Source organism: Theobroma cacao, chromosome 1 (genome assembly GCF_000208745.1).
Source record: "Theobroma cacao cultivar B97-61/B2 chromosome 1, Criollo_cocoa_genome_V2, whole genome shotgun sequence".
Taxonomy (NCBI): Eukaryota; Viridiplantae; Streptophyta; class Magnoliopsida; order Malvales; family Malvaceae; genus Theobroma; species Theobroma cacao.
Genome location: NC_030850.1, coordinates 8,418,764 through 8,438,945, shown reverse-complemented (window position 1 = coordinate 8,438,945; position 20,182 = coordinate 8,418,764). Strand labels below are relative to the sequence as shown.

General features: G+C 34.9%; 4 protein-coding genes across 6 annotated transcripts; 3 read left to right on the top strand and 1 right to left on the bottom strand.

Annotated features, from left to right (window-relative positions):
- Nucleotides 746-2,046, top strand: LOC18611998 (probable carboxylesterase 18). The gene has a single exon (XM_007048547.2). The coding sequence runs from the start codon at nucleotides 822-824 to the stop codon at nucleotides 1,890-1,892; it is 1,071 nt and encodes a 356-aa protein (XP_007048609.1). The 5' UTR covers nucleotides 746-821; the 3' UTR covers nucleotides 1,893-2,046.
- On the bottom strand, nucleotides 3,748-5,816 carry LOC18611997 (ubiquitin-NEDD8-like protein RUB1). Its single transcript, XM_007048546.2, has 4 exons — nucleotides 5,697-5,816; nucleotides 5,451-5,565; nucleotides 4,581-4,840; nucleotides 3,748-4,039 (listed from the first exon to the last, which is right to left on the bottom strand). Exons 2-4 carry the CDS (start codon nucleotides 5,541-5,543, stop codon nucleotides 3,928-3,930), a joined length of 465 nt encoding a protein of 154 aa, XP_007048608.1. The 5' UTR covers nucleotides 5,544-5,565; nucleotides 5,697-5,816; the 3' UTR covers nucleotides 3,748-3,927.
- On the top strand, nucleotides 5,883-10,172 carry LOC18611996. 2 transcript variants are annotated; one of them, XM_007048543.2, is made up of 6 exons: nucleotides 5,883-5,899; nucleotides 6,016-6,252; nucleotides 6,930-7,818; nucleotides 8,975-9,378; nucleotides 9,609-9,678; nucleotides 9,859-10,172. In XM_007048543.2, exons 3-6 carry the CDS (start codon nucleotides 7,031-7,033, stop codon nucleotides 9,920-9,922), a joined length of 1,326 nt encoding a protein of 441 aa, XP_007048605.2. In that variant the 5' UTR covers nucleotides 5,883-5,899; nucleotides 6,016-6,252; nucleotides 6,930-7,030; the 3' UTR covers nucleotides 9,923-10,172. The 2 variants fall into 2 exon arrangements, with proteins under 2 accessions (XP_007048605.2, XP_017984111.1); XM_018128622.1 differs by lacking the exon at nucleotides 5,883-5,899 and having other exon boundaries at nucleotides 5,964-6,252; nucleotides 6,871-7,818.
- LOC18611995 (heparan-alpha-glucosaminide N-acetyltransferase) lies at nucleotides 11,255-19,353 on the top strand. 2 transcript variants are annotated; one of them, XM_018114449.1, is made up of 14 exons: nucleotides 11,255-11,613; nucleotides 13,477-13,891; nucleotides 16,084-16,221; nucleotides 16,455-16,536; nucleotides 16,647-16,723; nucleotides 16,987-17,093; nucleotides 17,397-17,514; nucleotides 17,628-17,744; nucleotides 17,845-17,936; nucleotides 18,195-18,261; nucleotides 18,339-18,417; nucleotides 18,513-18,604; nucleotides 18,762-18,905; nucleotides 19,030-19,353. In XM_018114449.1, exons 2-14 carry the CDS (start codon nucleotides 13,589-13,591, stop codon nucleotides 19,054-19,056), a joined length of 1,443 nt encoding a protein of 480 aa, XP_017969938.1. In that variant the 5' UTR covers nucleotides 11,255-11,613; nucleotides 13,477-13,588; the 3' UTR covers nucleotides 19,057-19,353. The 2 variants fall into 2 exon arrangements, with proteins under 2 accessions (XP_017969938.1, XP_007048603.2); XM_007048541.2 differs by lacking the exon at nucleotides 11,255-11,613 and adding an exon at nucleotides 12,523-12,642.

The following is a 20,182-nucleotide window of genomic DNA, read 5'->3' as shown; positions in this document are numbered from 1 at the left end:
GCGTGACTGATTTTCAGACATTACGTGACTAATTTTTAAGCAATGCCTAAGTCACACAATGCCTTACTAACCAGTCATGCAATGCTTATCAACTAGTCACGTAATGCCATATTAACCAATCACGCAATACCATATCAACTAGTCACGCAATGCCTAAAAACTAGTCACATAATGTTTAAAAATTAATTACGTAATACTTAAAAATTAATCATGTAATGTCTAAAAATTAATAACGTAATACCTAAAAACTAGTCACATAATATCCAAAAATCAATTACGAAATACCTAAAAACCACCAAAACTATTGAATTTTATTTAACAAAAACAACAACTTCAAACGATACACTATATTCCATTTAACAATATAATTAACAAATATGTCTACTTGACGAAGAATGTTCAAAATGCTTAAAGGTTTTTCTTCGTGTATCAAAAATATTCCAAAATACTTAAAAATGTTCAAAACGCTCAAAAATTTTTCTTCGTGTATCAAAAATTACTTCAAAATGTTCAAAATGCTTAAACGTTTTTCTTTTTAATAAGAAATACTCTAAAAATAAATGATCTGACGAGAAAAACTCAAAAGAAATTAGTCATTTTGAGACGTGAACCTAAACATATGAGTCAATTTTATTAAAAATAATTTTATAAAAATTAATTTTTTTATTAAAAATAATTAAAATTATAAAAAGAACTATTTTCAAACTTAGCAGCTTCAATATATGCATGTGTGTTTGGTTGCTTCGTAAATGTTGCCCATTGGTATTCCATCATTTACAATCTAAAACTATATATTCTTATTTCTAGTCCTAACCAAAAGAATGAAAGAAAGCATTAGCCTTTCTCAATCTGATTCCCAGCAACATAAAATTGCAAGGCCATCACTCCCATGGACAGTCAGGCTCCCCGTCTCAATCGTCTCCACCCTCATCGACAATGTCTGTCGTCCTAACGGCACTAGCAACCGCCGTCTTATCAACTTCCTGGACTACCAGACCCCTCCCAAGCCCGCCAATTCTGTCTCCTCCACTGACATCTCCCTTGATGCTACCCGCGACCTCTGGTTCCGTCTCTACTCTCCCTCCATCAATCAACTCCTTCCTGTTCTCATTTTCTTCCATGGAGGCGGCTTCAGCTTTCTGAGTCCCGCGTCGCTTCCCTACGCCATGCTTTGTCGTAAGTTCGCCTTCAACCTCCCCGCTATCGTCATCTCCGTCAACTACCGTCTTGCTCCTGAACACCGCTACCCTTCGCAATACCAAGACGGATTCGACGTTCTTAAGTTCCTTGACGAAAACAGCGCCACAGTCTTACCCAAAAACGCCGACCTATCACGCTGCTTCTTCGCTGGAGACAGCGCAGGAGCCAACCTGGCTCACCACGTAGCTGTCGGGGCTTGCCGGACTGAGCTTCGCACAATGAAGGTAATCGGACTGATCTCCATACAACCGTTTTTCGGAGGAGAGGAGAGAACGGAAGCGGAGTTCCAGCTGGGGGGGCCGTCGTTGCTGGTGTCTGTGCCGAGAACAGATTGGTGTTGGAAGGCATTTTTGCCCGAGGGATCGAACCGAGATCATGGTGCGGCGAATGTGAGCGGTCCCAACGCAGAGGACATATCGGGCTTGGATTTTCCAAAGACGATGGTGGTGGTGGGTGGGTTTGACCCCTTGAAGGATTGGCAGAGGAGGTACTACACGTGGTTAAGGAAATCCGGAATAGAGGCGAGCTTGGTGGAGCACCCTAACATGATCCATGGTTTTTATGTTTTCCCACATTTGGCGGAGGCTTCCCTGCTAGTTCTGCAAATCAAGGATTTTATTGCCAAGTGCACATCCAAAGTTCCAAACTCCAAACCTGGAACCTTTGCAGCTCCGATTCAAGTCTCACCTTAACTGGATTTAATTGAATGTGTTGGATTTTTTAAGTTATATGTTAGTTTGTTAATTTGCGTTTTTCTCTTATTAAACATAATGTAAGTTTCTAATAACCGACTATTATATGTTGGCTATGATAATAAATTATAGCGTCCTATATATTATATATAGAGTTTTTTTTTTAATAAAAAGAAAGGGGATTCGAACATACATCAACGCATAAATTAAATGATCGGGTGCTATATATTAATTTATTAATTGATCAAACATTTTTATTTTGATTGAAGATAACAATTTATGCACATCAACTTTTGAAATTTATATGAAATGCTGATGGTTTTTTATTTTTTCTGTTCATAAATTTTGATGTCGTAAAATATTAAGATAATTACATAAATTATATAGTTAATTAGAGTTATAATGCACTATTATTACTTAGTTAGATTACAATATCTAGTTAGATTGATGCTACAATATTGTGATTTAGATAGAGTTAGATTATAAATAGGATTAGTTATATATATATATATATATATACACCTCATTTCGTAAATATATACAATTTTTTAATATCTGGAACACAATTATTTTATGAAAAATTGTTAATCACGGTTTCAAATAAACTTCCATGATCTTAAAGTAAACAATTCAATCAACCTCTCTTCACTAAAAGTGCAATACAAACATATTTAGACCCCTGAAATTTAGATTGCAGATCGAATTCGTCCAATGTTACGTATTTGTCTTAAACTTTTAACTTATAACTAAAATTTTCGTTTACTGTATTTGTTTAGATGTTAACTTAACTATTAAATATCAATTGGAAACACGTGGCAATTAATTAGAGGTGATCATGAGTTGGGTTAAATTTATTGAGCTGCTTTAATTAAAACCATATTGAGTCCAGTTCAATCATCTATTCAACTCTAATTTAATTATTAAAATACTATAATATTTATTTTTATAAATTTATTAACTTTTAAATATATTTTAAAATTAAAATTTAATAAAGGTATGATATTTATTAATAAAATTAGTTGATCGAGTTGGAGTAACTCCACCCTTAAAGTTATGCTTAAACCCGCTCAGTACTAAACTGGACCCACAAACTTGAGAGAATAGCTGGGACTCATCAACGCTTCTACAGCTAACGGACTGCGAAGGCTCTTGTCCATTTTTAATAGATAAAACAAATGAAGTCTTTCATACAAAGTTCCCAAAATTATACAAAGGAACCAAACACAACTCAAGACATATTCATGCCGTAGGGAAAAGCCCAAGCCCAAGCATCGCCCTTACAGGCTTTTGCAAAACATCAAAATCAACATCCAAAATTGCACTCGGATTAGCAACATAATCTGCACACTTGTAGGCTTCCCCATGAACATTTGACCAATTTTTTGGTTAGTGGCGGACACAATGAAGAAGAGGAACACTGGTTTTGTCCCCAGACAACAATAACAGATTTAACATTCCCCTTGATGCAACATCACTGAAATTCAGCATATAAACTCGACCTTTTTAAGCGACTCCATCACCTCGTTACGGTTTTCAGCAAGGACAAACGGGCATTACTCAAATTAATGGGAGATATATGTATTTCACCCAAGATGTTCCTAACAATCGTCTTTCCCTTCATTTGTTTATTGCCTCCATAAACCATCCCATGCAAATCATTCAGTAAGTGAACCTCTTGCGTGAGCACAAGTGACGGCCTCAAGTTCCATCTTGACAATCAGGAAATAGAATTTCTCTTATATGACATCCTTATAACCACTTTTCCTACTCTTATCTATATTTCATACAGTTCCAGATAAACAGCTCAGCTAGATGAGTCCCAACAGCTCAAAGTCCAAAAAAAATGAAAGTAAACTGAGGCCACACATAAACCCGAAGAAGGTAGATAATATAGACAAGTATTCAAACATCTCTGTTGGAGGAAACCAAGTCATGTATGTCCATGCATTCATCAACAAATCAAATGCAAATCCATTTGATTTATGCAAAGAAAAGTATAAAGGAGCAGTTTTGTTTCTAATATTAGAAGCACCATCTAAAGATGGCCACCCCTCAGTGCAAGCACAAGATGCAGCACAGAGCCACCCTCGATATTGTAGTCACGTGCCGTCTTGTCATCTGCAAGTTGCTTTCCGGCATATATAAGCCTGCAACAAGTTGTCAAAACACCCGGATCAACATTATAATGACAAGTTGGCCAAGAAATAAGCATTATATTAACAAGTCAACAGCCAAAGCACTAAGGTTATGAACTTAATCCTACACGGGGACAGTCAACAAACAAGTCCGCCTTGATACATATGTAAGACCCACAACCCAACCATGTCTTACCTCTTAAGAAATATGGAATCGAACAAATATGTTCCTGATACATTTTGTGCAAAACATCTACTAAATGAAAATATACCTAATTGCATCAGAAACAAAATATTATTAAAAACAGACTTATATTGAAGCTTGTAAAATCAACGAACTTTACATCCCATATACGAAAAAGTTGTGAAATGAAGAGGACCAAGAACACCGGCATTGAAATATAATCAACTAGTTCTCCCCACAAAATTATATTAGCAAGTGGAAAATAATACATTCAGGATTTCCAATCAAAATCACAATGCAGAAGTATTTCATTAATCAAGTAAATCCTACAGTGAAGCTCAATAAAATAACAGGAAAGACCAAAAATACCTTTGCTGAACTGGAGGAATTCCTTCTTTCTCTTCAACCCGTTCCTTAATGCGATCAATGGTATCAGTTGGTTCAATATCAATTTCAATTTCTTTCCCAGTGAGAGTCTTCACCTTGATCATAGTTCCTCCCCTAAGCCTCAAAACAAGGTGAAGTGTGGACTCCTTTTGGATGTTATAATCAGCAAGCGTTCGGCCATCTTCCAGTTGCTTACCAGCAAAAATCAACCTCTGCTGATCAGGAGGGATGCCTTCTTTATCCTGGATAACATGATCCATGGTCAGTAATCATGAAGAGAGCAATCTGTTCAAACAATGTTCTCTTAATATTGCAGCCCTAAAATAGGGAGTGTACCGAAAGAGTGAAATTAAAACAAATCACAAATCCAAGCAAAGCAAAACAACTGAAAAAAGTAGGGATAAGGTTTTTCTTAATCAATGCAATGGGAGTTTGGTACAAGGATGCTTTATAGGTATGCACTGCAGTCTCTTTATCAGCAATGGGAATGGGGGTACACAAGACAAGAGCCAAGTATGCCTTAAAGGTTGAACAGAGCGCTCACTCACAGATTTGAACGGAATTGCAAGATTGCATGTAATCCGAGACTTTAGCAGTTGAATTGTAACAATTAAAACAAATAATTTAACAAAATTATAATTTCGATGCAATCCCCAGAGAATGGCTAAGTCCACATAAAAACAGCAGGATTCCTCACTCCTCTCTAAGACTAAGTTTGCAGTTCCGTAAGAGGAAAACATTACCCCAAAAAAAATTAAAAACAAATCATAAAGAAACAATCATCCATTAAGGAAATTAGGCGATATTAGGAGGGGAAATAAAGAACAGAAAGAGAATAAAACAAAGCAAAACCTGAATCTTGGTTTTGACATTGTCGATGGTGTCACTGCTCTCGACCTCTAGGGTGATAGTCTTCCCTGTTAGGGTTTTGACAAATATCTGCATCTTCTCCTTCGCACACAAATTACTACATGTGAAGACAAAATATATAGTAAGTCTTATTCTTTTCTTTTTTTAACTTAGATGAATACGAACTAATTCGAAATACTTGATTATAGAAAAATAAGATTGAAAAACAATTTCTGCTGAAATTTTTACCTCGTGATTTTCAGAAGAGAAGAAGAAGATAACTGCTGCTTCCGAATGCCAAACCGATCACTGACTAGTTCAAGTTCTCTGTTCGGGATTCGTGCTCATCTTCATACTGGGCCCCAAACTCAACTTGAAATTGGGCCTGGGACCCATTTTCTATAATTTGTACTACTGTAGGCAATAAAAAAGGGGGAGCGATGGGTAAAGTGGTAATTACAGAAAGGGCTGATTATTATTTTATTTATTTATATTTTGACGCTGTGTGTAGTCGTTGAAATTTTCCCACTGTTTCCTCTCAACTTCCTCTCTCTTTTTCTCTCGTCAGCCTTTTGGGAGACGAATTCCGGATTTTTGTCTCTAAGGGAAAGAGAATTTCTTTATGGATAAGAGATGCAGAAGCTGTGTTATTGGATTGGTGATGGTAGAGAAACACAATCATCAGCAGCCTTCTGACTCTAATTTCGACCGATTCACGCCTTGGTTCCGCTTTTTTCATCTCCCCAAATAGTTCTTCTTTCGTATTGATAAGATTTCCAAGCCAACCAATCCCCGTTAAATTTAGGTATTTATTATCTCTTCCTGATTTCCTTTCTTATTATTATTAATTTCAATTATTTTAGTTTTAGCTACCATATAGTTTATTCTTCAATTAATGTAGAAACAACCCTACAACACCTATCCGTTAAGCTTTGTATAATTGTTGCTTTTTTTGTGTGGCATTTGCGTCTTTTGATTTATCGTAATTGATGATTACGGTTTAGTTCGGCATCCTGTGGTTTGGAATTTAGAATTTTTGCTCAAATTAAGGCTTAAGTTGAAGAAACAAAACAAAACAAATTTGTCAGAGAAAGTTTATACTTTACAACAGGATGGTTCTATTTGTATAAACAAAAATTTAGACTATGTTGGACTCCTCAAGCCACTGATTCTGTTACTGAATGGGTTGGTATCGCCTATCAAAATAATTACTGAATGGGAAAATTGCTAGATGGTTTCTATTTCCGTCGTCTTTAGTGAGGTTGCTTAGGCTCCCTTGGGTTGAAAGTTTTGTTATTTTCTTTTTGTATTTTTTTTTTCCTTTGTTGGCCATTAGTTTATAATCTTTGCTTTTTATTTTCTATTATTTTTTACCCAAATAAAAAGCTAAAATGTAACAAACAAAACTATCAATCAAACCCAGGCATGGGCTATCTGTTGTTTTTGAGCTGGCGTGAAAAGAAAAAATGCAACTTTGTTCAGGTCCCTCCAAGAACTGTTTCCCTCAGTTGTGTCTAGTGTTTCAAACAGAAGAGGAAGAGGACGAAAGGAACTTGTCTTCTACAAATTTTACTTGACCAAAAATGAATGTTACTGCTGGCTCCCCCTTTAAAAAGATGTCCTCAACAAGAGGTAAAGGCGAATCATCAGGCTGGAGTGCCTTTGATCTCAAGCAGCGGCAGAAACAAGGTCTGGTACCTGAAACTGAAGATGACCCTTTCCCTCCTATGCCAAATAGTCTGCCGGCCATCTGTCCCTGCATAAACCTGGCAAAAAGTAATGATCTTTCAGCAAGGTCTTTCTCATCTGTGCTTAAGCCCTCTGACAACTTTCCTACTTCAAAACAGAATAAGGATTATACAAAACCAATAAACATGGGCAAGCCTATTGAAAATGATGGAGATAAGGTAGTTGAGCAAAACAATAATAATTTAGCTCTTAAAAAGCTTAAAGAGCTGCATTGCTGGGCTGAGAATAGTTTAATTGAGGATGTCTTGTTGGCTGCCGATGGTGATATTCATGAGGCCTCAGCTTTGTTGAAAGGAATGATGTCCATTAGTGGCACTGAGGATATCAAGGAAACAAAAAATAATGAAATGAGCTCCGCCATTTCTGATTTTCCAGGCAATGCCTACTGTGACAGAGAAATTTCAACAGGAAAGACTGCAAAGCTTGTTTGCCAGAGCTCTAAAGCTGATGAAAGGGAAGACAATCTTGACAAGTTGACAGATATGCATGAGAATAAACTCTTTGATGATGCTTCTAATATGAAGCTGATTCTGGGGCAATTGACGTCTATACCTTTTGAGCCTGAGTGGGAAGAAGATGATGTATACTTGAGCCATCGAAAGGATGCTATAAGGATGATGAGGTATGGCTGCCTGGGCGCATATATGTGCGCGCACACGCACACACACACACACGCACGCACGCACACATGTAAGGCTTGAATTTGCATAAGTAAGATGACTTGCCACAAGTACATGCATGTTCATTCAACGCCATTGTTGGGCTGTTTAGGATCTTGCATGAAATTCTAAAATAGTTTTACTAATAGAACCTTGTGATAAAATGACATCTCATGTTTCAAGTTTAATCTGGATATGGCTTTTGCTCATGAACTTTGAAAATATCGAGTTGCTCCCTTTAGGTTTTAATTTATATCAATTAAAACCTTGTCTGACAAATGGCCAATCTTTCATTAAAGTGCCACATGGTATCCGCACCATGTGTCGGTTGACATGCATTAAAAGTTTGGGATAAATTTGCACTTATCACAACTAAAGTTTTACTTGAATATCTTTTTTTGTTCTCGAACTTGAAGGAGTACCAGTTCTAATCTTTCCATTTATACCAGTTAATCTTTTTTGGCCTGTTTAATTATCAATACCTCCATTAAATTATTTTGTTGCAATTACATTAAGTTAGTTGGGCTCTAAGGACAAGGGTTGCTTATAAGCTGCTTGAACCCCTTTTGCTCTTAGCACCATATGGAAACAGTATGGTAGGCTTGGTGGAAAAACTCGATACACTTGTGACATGGCTATTTTTGTCAAGTTTTTATCATAAAGTTGATGGATAGATGACATTGACACATTTTGAGAAGTTCATGACGCACAATGCTGCAATTTAAGGGTTAATGTTTGAGGTGAAACTTTGTAGAAAGGTTTTGGACCAGAGGTCTAATTTACCCCTATAGATAAATTTATGAACTTACCCATATAATCACATAAAAGTGCATCTATGAATTTTTATCTGTTTACTTATATAAATAAGTTGGAATTTCAAATTTTTTTATTTCCATAAGCAATACCCCCTCCCCAAAAGGTAGCTCTGCCCCTGATGTTGTAAGGTTTGGAGGATGTTCTTATATCTGTATCTGATGGATATTTTCTTGAGCCCCAAGTACTGTACTGATCTGTATGTTCTTGTTGAGATGGAAATTTAAAAGTTAAATTTTATACTTTCCACTTAGTATTGATAGATGCTGGGGATTCACGTGTTCACATATTCTCTCCACTGGACAGGTCAGCATCTCAACACTCTAGGGCAGCCAGTAATGCATTTTTGAGGGGTGATCATGTTGCTGCGCAGCAGCACTCTCAAAATGCTCGAGAAGAATGGTTAGCTGCTCAGAGACTTAATGCTAAGGCAGCTAGTGAAATTTTAAGAATCCGAAATAGTGACAATGACTTGTGGAAGTTGGACTTGCATGGTCTTCATGCAGCAGAAGCTGTCCAAGCCTTGCATGAACATTTGAGACGGCTTGAGACCCAGGTACCAGCAGGCCGTTCAGTTTCTCCTAACAGATTTAAGGCTAATAACAGGATAGTACATTCTTCATCTGTTGAGACATTTAGTTCTATGGATAAATTGGATAAGCAACAGACATCATCTAGGCAGAGGCCTACATCGTTACAAGTCATAACAGGTACTTTGCTTTATTCAATAAATACTTGCCAGGTTGTTTCTGAAAACTTGTACATCTAGACCAGAAACTCGGATAATCAATTTAGGCTTTAAAAAGATAATTAGTTTGAGTTGTCAATGCAGGGTACTTTATATTTTTCACTAAAATTGGTGAAGTGAACACCTTACCGTAGGTGTTTTGTGCATAAAATATAGTGGCAGCTGCACTGATGCTTTATTTTACTCCAACAGGTGTAGGCAATCATAGTCGTGGACAAGCTGCGCTCCCTGCAGCCGTGAGAAGCTTCCTCATAGAAAATGGGTGAAATATTTAATAACCTGTTCCTTTTTTTATTTCTCCCCCACTTTTTCAAGCATATATTGTAATAGTTATGTACATTTATTGTCTCGTTTATCTAATAGTGGGGGCTAAAATATATATGTTTTTCTTTATCTAATGATGACAAGTAATGTTGATGATGATGAATAACATTGTTTGCAGATATCGCTTTGATGAGGCAAGGCCAGGGCTAATTACTGTTAGACCCAAATTCCGGCGTGGTTGAACATTATTCACTAAACTGTTGTTACTTATTAATTTGAAGAACTTAGTCTCAAGCAGTTCGTTGATGGATAATTAAATGTTTGGAAGTCGCCATTGGACTTCCCTTGGATGTCACTCATGTACTATGTCAGCTGCAATGACCTTTTTGCTTCATTTGTATCTTTGACCTAAGGTATAAATATTTAGTCAAAACTCAAAGTTTACCCCCATGAGTATTGGTTCGGTGGTCTTTAGTAGATCTTGATTATTGACTCTTGTGTAGCATTTGATAAATTGTATCCACCAAAATTTAAAAAATAGGATCGGATCGTTTGAATCGATTGTCTAAAACCGTCTGGATAGAACGATTAATCCTTCGAGTGATGAAGCTAATTAAGAACTGATCAATTCTCAAAATAAACCCACCGGAGGGAATTTTGAATTAATTTTTTGTAATGATTTATTTTAAATTTTTAGTTTTTCAAAAAAAATAATTTGATAAGAAACCTTATTTCTTGACTTTCAATTAAAATGTTAACTGTTTAATCAAATATTTATTTTTTAAACATTTTATCACATTTAATAATTATTTAATAGTAAAGCTTTATTTTTAAAATCTTGACATAAAATCAATGGATTCAACGTATCGGATCATTAAATCTTTTGATTGAATTTAAGTTTCGAATCTAATTATTAAAACATTGGCACCCATTGGATTCAATTGTACTATTAAATGATCAGATGCCATAGTAAATTTTTATTCCAAAAAATCAAATCATTAAACCTCTTTATATTATTATTTAAGTTTCAATCCGTTTATTAAAATATTGACACCCACTAAATGATCGAATACAATAATAAATTTTTTATAAAAAAAACTTAATATTAAATCAATAGATTGAACCTGTAATATCATTAAACCTCTTAATCAAATTAAACTTGATCCGATTATTAAAACATTGACATGCATTGGACCATCATTGCATTATTAAATGATCCATACAATAGTAAATTTTTATTCAAAACAAAAATCAAGACATTGAACCAATGGATTAAACCAATGAAATCATTAAATCTCTGTGTCAAATTCAAGTTTCCATACGATTCTTAAAACATTAAAGAGATTATTGGTACAATAGTTAATCATGATTAGGATAAGGTTAAAGAGATTATTTTGTAGATTTAATTTGTAAGGACAGGAGAAAAGGCCACGCACAGTGGCTGGGGCTAGTAGCACCACCTCGCATGAGTGCCAAATGAGAGTGCCCAATTGTCCATAATCTTTTGCCCCTTGGTATTTGGATTGGGGATGTGCCACCATGAAGTGGAAGGAAGGAACCCTTTTGACAGGATAAGGCATCTTTATCATAACCCGCACTGAGACAACACTTGCACTATTCTGATTTCCCTAAGAAACTTTTTCCCTTTTTCACCTCACAATCTCCAAAAAGTGCCACACCGTAGCATCTCTTTACTTTTTCCTGATCAATGAGAGCGCAGGCTTGAATAGATATGTATCTCGCATTCCTCTTCCAGTAGAGCACGACTATAAGCATCGGATCTATTCTCCAAATCTGAGCTCATTTTGTAGATGAGACATCTCTTTCCATCAACTAACAGCACGTAGCCACCCCTACATTAAAACTTCTCACCGCCGTTATCTCAATCATGTGGGTCCGAATCAACTTTATCAAGGCGATAACCAAAAGCAAGGTAAAGTCTAAGGAATTTGTGCATTGAGTACACATGTAAGCGCTTGGGAATAGGCAGCGCATGATTCATGCCTTGTTGTTGCATGAAATGAAAGGGATGTGATCTCTGAATTTTACTTTTTCTTTTTTTTTTTTCTTTTCACACGAAATGCGTTGCACTTATGTACACATCAGGAGTCACCGGCTAATATCAGTTACTATCTTTTTAAGCTTTCCACATTGTTTACGTAGTTATTCCGTTGATTGGGGACTGCTTGCAGTACAAACGCCTCCCTCCTTTTACTTTTTTTCTTTTTCTTTCTTTAATGAACAAAATTACAAAACGAATTAAATTTTGGCCATTACATTTTCCTTTTGTTTATTAGGTGAATATCTTTATCAAATATTGTCTTGTATTATCGTTTTTATACTTGCCAATTGTGTTTATGTATAGAATATATACTAACTGATTTCAAAGTCAATATTCTAAATGAAGTCAACAATCCCATCGCAACAGAGCAGATCAAATTTCAAGGATTTTTCTAAAATATTCTCTTCTTTTTCAGACTTTGTGTATTGGACCCAAAAAGTACAGGAGGTTTTGAATTTAAGCATCCTCCAATTATGTGATAAATTTTTTTACGAATATAATCTGTCAATATCTTATTAGCATTCGTAGAAATCCTCGCTGAGAAGTGCTTCAATTTTATTAAGTGATACTATGGAATTGTCCTTTTTGTTAGACTTTCTTTTTTTGAAATAATTAAGTTGTAGATTTATATTATTTAATTTATCTTTATATTATATTAAAAATTAGTTGAGTTAGTTGGTTTTGATTGAGAGATGATATTATAATCCATAATATGATATAATAGAGTAAGTTAAACTCTAATATTATATATGGGCTCATTAGTGTTGGCTTGTGTTAAAAACTCTAAATCCTACAATGATTAGAATTAGGGAATCATTATATAATCACCAAAGAGAATCTCATCCATTAAAGAAGCATACATCAAGGAAGAAGAAGATCCTAATCTGGGCAAGTAACTTGGTTAGTTCATGAAATCATGTATGAAGAATTAGATATGTTTTTATATTCTAAATCTCTACTGTGATGAATCTTGATTTAAGTATAAATTGATTATATTTATTTGCATCCAAATGTTTTATAATGTGTCAAAAATTAAGAATGTATTTTTATTTTAAATTTTTAATACGATGAATCTTGAATTAGGTATAAGTTGATTATGCTTGTTTGTCTCCGAATTTTTTAGATCCAAAATGTTGTAAATCAAGGAAGAGGAAGATCCTAGTGGTTAGTACTGTTTCTATCGTGATCTTGAATTAAGTATAAATTAATTGTACTTATTTACCTCTAAATTTTTTATTACGGATCCAGAATTAAATATTTATAGGTGTACAGTTTTAATTCGAGGTCAAAGGAAAAGGATTTTAGATGTCCATGTAGCTTTGATGGTTTGTTAGGAGGAAAGAGAGAGTGGAAGTATGTGGAAAGAGCGAAAGCTGTGAGGTACAAATTTGGGAAGATATTTGCCAAAGGAAATAAGAAAAGCAAAGGCTGGCATTGCCATTCTTTTAATTGGATGATTCCATTTTGTATTCATATGAAATAATATAGGAGTAATGTTTCCAAAAAGAACAAAAAAATATCCCAACTCTTCCCTAAATCCTTGTGATCATGCGAATCAATGCTCCCTTCATCTTCGCTCCTATAAATATGCAAAAGAAAAGATTACAGAGAAACAAACTTGATTTTCAGGCACAACGCTTCTTCTTCCTTGTTTCTGTTCTCAGCCTTATCATATTTAACAAGCATTATCAGGTTCCGCAACAGAATCCTAAACCCTGATCCCATATCTGTCAGGTTCTGCAACCTTACTTGGTTTTTCCTTCTTTCCCCACTCTCACCGATGTTTGATTGAGGAGGAGAAAGAGCAAGGGAAGTAAGATTGTTTGCATAGACAGAGAGTAGGCAAATGGCGATTGAATACGAGCCCATCAAGGCATGTAATGCCGATGAAATGCAGGATTGTACGCAGGACAAGCATTTGAAGATGAATGGCAATGCAGACAAAATCGAAGATGATGATGATGATGATGATAAGGAAATGGGACAATTGGCCCTTCAGATCTCTGAAACAACCATTTCCAACAAAGGTGAAGAAGGCCCCTTAACACCCATTTCCAACTCAACCCACCTTGGCCGCCGCCAGCAACAGCCACAACATGCGCAGCAGCGTCTTGTTTCCTTGGACGTTTTCCGGGGGCTCACCATTGTGGTAAAATCTCTTTTTTCTTTAACCATCTCAAAATATTCTCCATTTTTGCTTCTTCTTTTTTTCACTTTTTTACACCGTCGTTATTGTTGTCATTAAAACGTTCATCCGTTAGATATCCTTCAATGATTCCTTGCTGCCGGTTGCATCCTGAGATTACTTTTCGTTCACTCAACATGATGATCTCTGAACATTTCAACCAGATATGCATTTACTTCCTTTCAAACGTTTCCGTTGTGCAATACTCCAACAAACCCCGCAAATGGATGGAAATCTTAACAGATTTCCTTGTAAAATAATTTATTGGCCCAGATAAAGAAAAATTAGAATCCAAGTAGAACTCGTAAATGGATATTTGCTTTGTGAGCCCCGACATTGATAGATGCTTTAATTTGAAGCGGCTACCCTTAAACACTATTTAGGCTGAAATTTTTAACATGTGTCCCTCCAAGTCTAAAATGCTTCATTTAAAAGAAAGAAAGAAAGAAAGAAAGAAAGTCACACCTCCATTCTTTCTATAAGGCTGGGATTCCCTGCCGTTTTAGGCTTTGTTCGTTGCACTTTAATGGATAGTTTGTTTTCACATTCTGCCTTAGCTTAGATAAAATGTTTACTTGTGTATTGACTCAAGTTCTAATTGTTTCTTATTAAAAAAATTAATTGAAAATTAAAATCAAATATGCAAGCTGATTACAATAAGTAAGAACAACATCTATGCGCAAATTTTGATTTATACTATTTGATGAATGATGAATATTAAGTCCTAATTTTCAATAAGATTTATATTTCAATAAACTATTAAAACTTGTTAGCAATATATAAAATACATTTTGTAATATGACTTCATCAATTCAGATTTTTTATCATAATTTTTATTTTAATCATTTTTATTGAGAGATTTTACCAATTTAATTAACTTGTAAATCTTATTTAAATCTTGCCCACAAACATTCATGCCCTATTATGATTGCATATTAGTTGGATGGTTGCTCTGTTGACTTCCTGTCCCCTAGTTACCTTCAGGGTCAAGAGTTAAAAGTGGCTGTGGGATCAAAGGGGTAACCAAAAAAACAAAGCATTCTTTATTTTCACTTCTGAATGAAGCATCCAATCTGATTCGTTGCAGTTTTTTCAATTTCCAAAGGTAGAAATAATTATATGTTAGGAATTTGTGGGTAATACCAATATATTATTAGCATGTGTTAGAACAGGAACATAAAATAAGCAAGCATAAAAATCATACTGTAAGAAATATTATCATAAGGTACAATTCCACATTCTTAATTAACTATGCATCATATAAATTTTTTTTGATGAGATGTATCCTGTAATTAATTGTCCATTAAAACTATTTGTTGAGTCTGTTAATTTATGCCAGATAACATTGCTAGATTGACTTGGAATTTTCTGATTTCTCTCCTGTTTAGTATCCAAACGCTTTTGACTATCGAGATCAATCAAGGGCAAACCTATAGAGTAAACCTATTGCAATGAGTGTATATAATCATATGAATTAGAAATTGAATATAAAAGTTGAACCTTCCTATCAGCTTAATCTTAAGTTTTTGATTTGAACTTAACTATCTCTGTAACATAGTATCAAAGTAGATGTTTCATATTTGAATCCTCAAAACCTCTACCATTTTTAGTAAACTTTTTCATCCACGGACTTTTCCATTGGTACTTGCATCAGTGCCCTTTAATCCCTCTTGAGCTTGCAATTTTTTTCTATACTTGGATTCATGTACAGAATTCTTTGATCATATATCATGTTTCTAGGTGCATTAGAACTTAAATATAAAATTTTGGTCATTACTATTAGTTTAATGCTAAATATTTTGGATAATTAATCACTAAATTATCTCTTTAACAATGTGCAACAAAAATATCTGAATAAGATGGTCCATTTTAACTGGAGGCTGTAGAGGTTTGAACTTTGAACTAATTCTAATATACATGGCATCTTCCTGCTGAGAAGCAAATTGATACCAAACTCAAGACCATTTAAGAAAATTGCAATGCATATTCTATCTCAACTAAATTTGAAACTTAGTGATATAAGTTTTGAGTTTTGAAATTTGCACAATTTTTCATTTTAATTTCTGTGTTTCATTTAAGCACCATGTAGTTTCTATGGTAGGAATACTGCTTCATTTATTTATAATATTTTTTTTTTTTTTTCATTTTTGATGCAGCTAATGATACTAGTAGATGATGTCGGTGGACTTCTACCTGCAATCAATCATTCGCCATGGAATGGTTTAACCCTTGCAGATTATGTCATGCCATTTTTCCTCTTCATTGTCGGTGTTTCACTAGGACTGACATACAAGGTACCACTTGCATCTGGAATGTATTGTTTTTGATTCAAAGCACTCAAATACTTGTAATATCAGTTTAATGATCTGCTATTTTCCATGCTGTGTCAGGAAAGCAGAAAAGCTTTTGAATAATTGTATATCACATTATATGTCAATGGTGTCCAAGTTTTAAGTGTGCTGAATGTACTTCAACTGCTATCACTACTGGCGATTATTTAACATTAACAAATTGATTCTTTGCACAGAGATTGTCATGCAGAGTTACTGCAACTAGAAAAGCAATATTGCGGGCATTAAAGCTTCTGGTCCTAGGCCTTTTTCTACAAGGTGGCTTTGTATATCCTTAACGCTGTACCACACATCATGGCTCTGATAGATTATGCATTTCTGTTAGTCTTATAGCATATACTTAGCCTATAATTTCTGATCACTGCCAGGAGGCTTCTTCCATGGGCTCAACAATTTAACTTATGGGGTGGATATTCAACAAATGAGATTGATGGGTATACTGCAGGTATGCTTTCTCACTGGTTTACTCCAGTTATTTATTATGACAGGTAGAATAACAAGAGAACTGTTTTTACTAAGTTGGCCTTTCAGGCCCTCTATGCCTGCATTTGTCTATTCTTTCTTAAACTTCTTAGGCTAATATAAGGTGGAACTTTGGTGGGAGACAATTGGTTAAGATTTAGTTGTAGAGTTTTAAGTATTGTCAATTATTAACAGTAAGATGATATATTGTTCTCGTTTTGCTTCCCCCCCCCCCCTCCTTCCCAGAGAATTGCTATAGCATACTTAGTAGCAGCAATCTGTGAGATTTGGCTGAAGGGTGATCATCATGTAAAATCAGAATTAAATCTGCTGAGGAAGCATCGGTTTCAGTGGTAAGATCTTTTTAAACATGTGGTGACTCATATTTTATTCTGATATTAATATACTATTGACATCTGAGCATAGCTTAATTATGATGTGTTTTATAAGCAATTAAGTTTAGCCCTTTTATCTGTTATAGCATAGTCATATATATATATGGAAAGGTACGCCTTAAGTCTTTGATTAGTTTAAAATGTTTTATTCATTCCTTTCACCAGAGGTTCATTTCTATTGTACCAACATTCTTGAAAGTTCTTGCTTAGTTCAAATTATTTATTGGTGTGCCCTCTCTCTCTCTTTTTTCTGTCTCTCAGGGTTGCTGCATTGGCACTTACTATTATATATATTTCCTTGTTATATGGTTTATATGTTCCTGATTGGGAATATCAGATTCCAGTTGCAACTTCTTCCTCAGCACCAAAGTTTTTTTCAGTTAGTTCATCTTTCCTTTTGAAAATTTCTTTCAAGGTTAAGAATTGTTTAGTAGAATTTGAGGAAAGAAACAGGCCACTGAACAGTACTGTCTTTTCCATTTCCATTCAAAGGTGAAATGTGGAGTACGAGGTGACACTGGACCAGCTTGTAATGTGGTTGGAATGATTGATCGTAAAATTCTGGGTATTCAACATTTGTACAGGAAACCAGTCTTTGAAAGAACAAAGGTATCTCTCTTCAAAAAGCTTGTTTCAGTTGCTTATTGCATCATGTACCATCCTACCCAATTTTTAAAAATTGTTCTGTGCTATTTCCCCTTTTCAATAGCAATGCAGCATCAACTCACCTGATTATGGCCCATTACCTTCTGATGCCCCTTCATGGTGTCAAGCCCCCTTTGATCCTGAAGGACTCCTGAGGTTTGTTTGCAGTTTCTTCCTCACCCTCTGGTGTATCTTTTTTGTCAATTATGTCCAATGTACTGGGAATACATAGAAGGAAATGTTATCCTTCTATACAGATAGATAGTCTTTGATAGAGTAACAATGAATTATGTGCACTATTGTATGGCCACACTAAATGACAAAACATGAAGTCAACAAGATATGAACTATTCTTTATTCGCTCTGTGCTTTAGTTGCATGTTTATGGATTGACCTTGTATTTTCTGGTTGTAGTTCAGTGATGGCCATGGTTACCTGCTTGGTTGGTTTGCACTATGGGCATATCATTGTCCACTTTAAGGTGACAAATTTTTATTTCATTGATTGCTTTTCTTTTTCTCACTGGAATTTATCAATGAATCAGAGTTTTGAATGTAGGATCACAGGGATAGAATTCGTCTCTGGTTGATATCATCTTCAGGTCTTTTAGTCTTGGGGCTTGCCTTGGACTTTTTTGGTAAGTTTGCTATTTAATATTCTTGTAAACTGTCAGCAATACTAGCACACTGGCAATGGTTTTCATCATCTGAGCCATCTGCTTTCTTGTTATAGGAATGCATGTTAACAAGGCTCTTTACACATTCAGTTACATGTGTGTTACTGCTGGTGCTGCTGGCTTTCTCTTTGCAGGAATTTATCTACTGGTAGGATGAATCTTGGACATTTGATCTAATTTGCTCATTTGCTTGTGGTGTCTTCCATAGCGATAACTTTGGTTTTCCATTTAACTAGTACAGAGGAAAAACACAATTATTTGCCTGATTTCCTCAACTTCTAAAAATGAAGCAATCTCTTAAACAGGTTGACATCTGTGGATATCGACGCATGACATTGGTGTTGGAGTGGATGGGGAAGCATGCATTGATGATTTACATCCTTGCAGCCTGCAATATCGTGCCAATTATTATACAGGGGTTCTATTGGAAGCAGCCACAGAACAACATTGTAAGCTGTGTTGACCCTGCCGTCTTGAGATTTCGCGGCCTTGTAATTTCATGAGTTTTTCATTTTACTTTTCTGCTAGACATTGCAGCCTTATTGATCCCATGTTTGAACTTGTCCCTACCAGCTTAGCTTAATTGGCATTGGAACATGAAGTAGCAGTTTTGTTGCAATCCATGGGAATATAGGGTAGCACTTTGCTCAACTGGAGGCTCTCTCTCTCCACTCAAAAGTAGAGTAGTATGGTAGGTTGGACAGAAGGTTGGCTTATATGTTTATGCATATAAAGAGCAGTTGCTGAGCTTCTCTTCTCTTCTGCGTTTCATATATTTAAAGGACAACTGAATATCAATATCCATGCCATCTCAACTTTGTATCACAGGGCGGAATGCTTCATTGTCTCTACTAATGGGAATTAATCTGATCATCACGAGATTATCATTTTGGCATTTTATGCATCAATATCATACCCCACACCCATTTTCAAAACAAAAAAAATCAATAGGACAGACATTATAAATATATATATATATATATATATATATATAATATATTTNTGTCACTCACCAAGTTCATTTTTCCCCTTTTTTTTTTTTTGTCTGTTACATCTCTATTCTTGCTCTTTTTTTCTCAAAAAAATAATTATTACATTATGAATACAAGTATTCACGGGCGAAGCCATTCAGGATGAAAAAGGCCCAGCCGAGGTCCTCAATTAATGAAAAATATACATCTGGATGTTGAATATCTTAATAATTTTAGGATGTTTTAGAATTAAAAGGAATAAAAATATTTGATTTATTATATAATTGTGCTTCTGAATCAGATCCATTTGGGTTGCAAGGATCATTGATAATCCGAAATTTGCAAGAATCATTACTAACTCTATCAATAGGCTGTGTTATATAAATTAATAATTTCCAAAATTGCTTAAGGGTATTTTTTTTCCAATAACTTTTTTATCTTCTTTTAATAAAATCAAAATAATTATCATCAAAACAAAATTAGTAATGATTATTCTAATCTATTTCAAAATGGAACAATATGTACACCCACGCAAAGGGAAATGCGTGCTTTTTCATTTGTTATAAAATACTGAGACTTGTAGAGGATAAATATGATATCTTCTTTTTTTTTTTTCCTAATTCCAGTGTGGGACTGAATAAAATCACATAAGGAAACAACAAATCTTCTACAGTGAAAAAATAAAGACACATTTTACACAATGAACTAACCATAGTGATAAATCTGATACTCTATCTGACATACTTGAAATAAAA